Raw genomic sequence first — 4,332 nt, forward strand, 5'->3', positions numbered from 1 at the left:
TTCGGAGGGACGGCGGCCGCCAGCCTGCTCAAGTCCTGGGCCGTCCCCTTCGTGCTGGTGGACGTGAGAGATGCTTTCCATCACAACGTGGCCGCGCTCCGGGCCGCCGTGGAGAGCGGTAAGGGCTCGGGCAGCCCCCCTGTCCCACCGGCACCTGAGCAGGGACGCGGGGAGCGGCAAGGAACGCGGGCTCGCACTGCCTCCTCCGCCCTGCGGTGGTGAAAGACTTGATGTTTTCCGTCTGGAAAACAAATACTTGGCACCGGGAGGACCCACAGCCCGTCTGTGGTTAAGCTAATTGCACATCAGCTGGGGAAACTGAGTAAAAACTGCTCAGACCATCTCTCCTCCTCCCTGCCCTTCCCCTCCCCATCCCCCTTTGTTTTATTTTTTATTTCAAGAGTTTAGAAGGTGACTAAGCTAAAAGCAAGAGCTGCTGGAAGGGGTGAGTCAATCACTCTCTGTCCCTGGCCCTTGAAATGAGCTCTGGATGATAAAACCCTGCAGAGAGCTGCTCAGGCCTGTCTGGGCCCTCACTTGGAGGCTGGGCCAACCCCATCAGTCCAGTCACTGGGGAATTCAGGGATAAAGTACCACGTTGAAGGCTGGGAACAAGCATCAAAAGGACAGCAAAAGTTTGGTCTGAGAGGCAGATTGCATGAAAAAAGCCTCTGACACCAAGCCAGAAACTGCCAGGACCACAGAAACAGTAATTGGTAAACCAGTACAGGAGATACGAGGAGCAGAGACAAAGCAATCTAGCCAAGAGTATCATCTGATCTGAGACAAAGATCCTGAAGCTCCTTGCTGGGCAGAGATAACACCCAGCAAAAGCTCAGCCCACAGTCCCAGATGCTTGCCATGCTTTTGTCTGAGCAAGGACAGCATGAGGGAAGAAGAGAAGAGGGGGTGGTTAGCCTCCAGAGAAGGAGAGCTCTCCCATTGTCCCCTCTTCCCACAGGATTTGCCAAGAAGACTTTCATCTCCTACTCGGTCACCTTTGGGGACAGCTTCCGACAAGGCAAGGTGGTGGCGATAGACCCTGGGAGGCAACAAGTGGTGCTCAGTGATGGTGAGGTGGGTGTTGCAATGCCCTGGCTGCCTTATGGGATCACCTGCTAGTGCAGGCAGCCAGCCTTCAGCAGGGTGTGTCCCATCCTCCTGAAGAACTTGGCATCTTTTCCTGCACAGCCCCATCCCTTCCAGCCGAGCTGAGTGGCCTTCAGCTGTGCTGGGATGTGGGTGTGCAGTAAATACCCAACTCCTTCTCCTGCTCAGCTGAGCTTTTATTATTAGAGCTGGATTTAGAGCTCAACAATTAAACCTGGGGCTCAGATCCCTATTTAACTGCAGGAAGAGCCAAGAGCAGCAGCATCAATCACTCTTTTCAGCCAGAGCATCTCACCTCTGTTCAGGAGAGAGTGAAGGAGAGAAGTTAGTCTCTGGAACCAGCTGTGAGTGTCCAGCATAAATATCAGGTTATTCCTGGTAAATTTAGGGTAATTTCTTTAAAGCTCTCAACTCATCTGAATGGTGCTTAGCTCAGACCTTGAGGAACAAGTTACTTGGTGTGACCTGGCCTGGGTCTCTTCCTAAAGTCACTTCCTGACAGTGACAAGTATTTTCCTGGTTACCAGCAAGGGATGGAGATGAGGGAATGAGTGACCAATACCTAGCAGCTAACCACTGCGTTCTAGGCTCTGCTTTTAAGAGGTCTAATATCCCATTCTACCTTCTGCCCTCCCAGGAGCTTCACTACTCCCATCTCATTCTTGCAACAGGCAGTGATGGGCCATTCCCTGGGAAGTTCAACCAAGTCATTGACATGGAGAGTGCCATCCAGACCTATGAAGACATGGTTAAAGAGGTGAGGAATCCACTCTTAGGAAATGCTGTCTGCCTTTGTTCAGCCTCCCTGTCCCAGATACCACTGTGGCTGTCTGGAGCCAGCTGTGTCTAAGAGAAAGGGACACAGCGAGCAGCCAGGACAAGGAGCTCATCATGGCTTCTCCAGCACAAGGGGAAACCTGAAAAGGGTAGGCAGGAAGAATGCACAGGGCATTCCTTTGTTGTTGCCTCTTAATGAGCTAACAGGTTGCTGTTGGGCCTGTGCTGTGTCCCAGAATGTTCATGGTGTGACTGAAGGTGTCTGGCTTCCTGCCCTTTGCAGTTCTCTTGTAACACAATTTTTCTCTTGAAGATTGAGAAATCTCAGCGCATCCTGGTAGTGGGAGGTGGTGCTGCTGGAGTGGAGATGGCTGCCGAGATCAAAACGGAGTACCCAGACAAAGAGGTGGGAACATCTCCATCACAATTAACTGCATCCTGGTTCTGCTACTGTTCCATGGTGCTGCTGCTGGAGGCACCTGAGATGACTGCACACCTGGTTGCTGAGCCTGTAGCCAGCCACCAGCAAGGACTGTGGCACTAGGTGCCCCTTCCTGCCTTGTTCTTGCAGGAATCAGTTAGGGTGGAGGGAGGCGAGCTGTAGCTGCTCCCACCTTGCACACAGTGAGTCCTGTTCTGTTCCTGTGTCCCCATTTGCTGTTTTGTCCCCAACAGGTCACTCTCATTCACTCAAAAACTGCACTGGCTGACGTGGAGCTGCTGCCCAGTGTCCGTCAGGTGGTGAAAGAGATTCTCCTCAGGAAAGGAGTCCGGCTGCTGTTAGGTATGTCCTTAAATGATGCCTCTGAACACCTAAAAGCTGCTCTTCCTTTAGCCAAAGCATCTCCTGATGTCCTCTTTCTGACTTTTTTGGTTACACATGGCTCCCCTGACTTCCTGTTCCTCTGGGTTAGCTGGAAACCACAGCCTGGCAAAGGTTTGTGACCCAGGGCTCTCTGTTGCAACAGGTGAAAAAGTCAGTGACATAGAAAACCTCAGGCCAAACCAGTTCCAGAAGGACATGGTAGTGAGGACAGAGAGGGGCACTGAAGTGGTTGTTGACATGGTGGTGCTGTGCACGGGGATAAAGATTAACTCTTCTGCATATGCTGCTGCATTTGGTAAGTGAAAAAACCCAAGCCATGGGGTGGGAAGAAGCAGCAGTTCTTCAGTGTGTGGTGCCTGAGGGGTGTGAGGTGGGGAATGGACTGTGTACAAACTGCAGGGGTGATTCTACCCAAATATCAAAGGGTGATGCATTGCATGAGACTGCAGTGATTAACTACAGCAAAGCAAAAAGACACATAGAAAAGAGGGTGAAAAACAACCCCTCACTTTGTGTCAATTACATCTGCAGCATTTTGGGGTCTCAGGCCACAACAAGCAACACAAAGCTGCTTCTAAAAACCTGCTGTTTGGCAAAACAGGTGACAAAATGGCAAGTAATGGTGCTTTGAAAGTTAACAAGCATCTCCAGGTGGAAGGCTACGAGAACATCTATGCCATTGGGGACTGTGCAGATCTCAAAGAGCCCAAGATGGCCTACCATGCTGGGCTCCATGCCAACATTGTGGTGACAAATATCATCAACAGCCTGACACAGAAGCCTCTCAAAACCTATGAGCCAGGTAAGGGCAGGAAGGTCAGCTGCAAAGAACAGCTGTCTCAACTCTCATGAGACTCTGAACTCATTGAATTCACTCTGAAGGAACTCAAAACTGGGGTAATATCAGCTTATAGCTCAGCTTCACATTAGTCCTTGCCAAAGACACAGTGTAGATATTAATTACCTGTGTCACTCTGCCACACAATGTGTTCTTTCTTCACTAATGTCTTGATAAATCTACTGGTGGGAGTCTGCTATTCATGAAACTTATTATCTTTTCTTAAAATTGCTCACTGTCCAATTAAGTCTTGGGAGTAAGATGACTTCTCTTTTCCTTCTCTCTCCCCTTAAACTACAACAAACACACACTAAACAATCCTGTCTCAAAAATCTAGCTGGGTCTTCTTCTTCATGAACTTACCAGAACTATGCTGAATGCTGTTCCACATGGATGCACGGGAGCTGGACAACAGTTGCTTCACTTACACCTCTACATCTCCTCTGCAGGGTCACTAATATTCCTGCTTTTCATGGGCAGGAATGATGGTGTGGGCTAGCTGAATGTCTTGATAAATCTACTGGTGGGAGTCTGCTAGTCATTAAACTTATTTTCTTTTCTTAAAATTACTCGCTGTCCAATTAAATCTTGGGAGTAAGATGACTTCCCTTTTCTATCTTTCTCCCCTTAAACTATAACAAACATAAACTGAACAATCTGGTCTCAAAAATCTAGCTGGGTAATGGGCACTGATGTAAACTTACCAGAACTATGCTGAATGCTGTTCCATGTGGATACAGGGGAGTTGTTTTACACCTCTACATGTCCTTTGCAGTGTCAC

At 49.3% G+C, this 4,332-nt stretch overlaps 1 protein-coding gene across 1 annotated transcript in view; it reads left to right on the forward strand.

The window, feature by feature from the left end:
• AIFM2 (apoptosis inducing factor mitochondria associated 2) overlaps nt 1-4,332 on the forward strand; it is a gene marked incomplete at its 5' end in the record, with an annotated part of 4,780 nt that continues 448 nt past the window's right edge. Inside the window, 8 exons of the mRNA XM_005428962.3 lie at nt 1-118; nt 962-1,077; nt 1,748-1,867; nt 2,201-2,293; nt 2,563-2,671; nt 2,856-3,008; nt 3,315-3,515; nt 4,001-4,046. Coding sequence (XP_005429019.2) covers nt 1-118; nt 962-1,077; nt 1,748-1,867; nt 2,201-2,293; nt 2,563-2,671; nt 2,856-3,008; nt 3,315-3,515; nt 4,001-4,046 — 956 coding nt within the window. The remainder of the gene's footprint in view (nt 119-961; nt 1,078-1,747; nt 1,868-2,200; nt 2,294-2,562; nt 2,672-2,855; nt 3,009-3,314; nt 3,516-4,000; nt 4,047-4,332) is intronic.

This window comes from Geospiza fortis, unplaced genomic scaffold, assembly GCF_000277835.1.
Source record: "Geospiza fortis unplaced genomic scaffold, GeoFor_1.0 scaffold637, whole genome shotgun sequence".
Classification (NCBI taxonomy): domain Eukaryota; kingdom Metazoa; phylum Chordata; class Aves; order Passeriformes; family Thraupidae; genus Geospiza; species Geospiza fortis.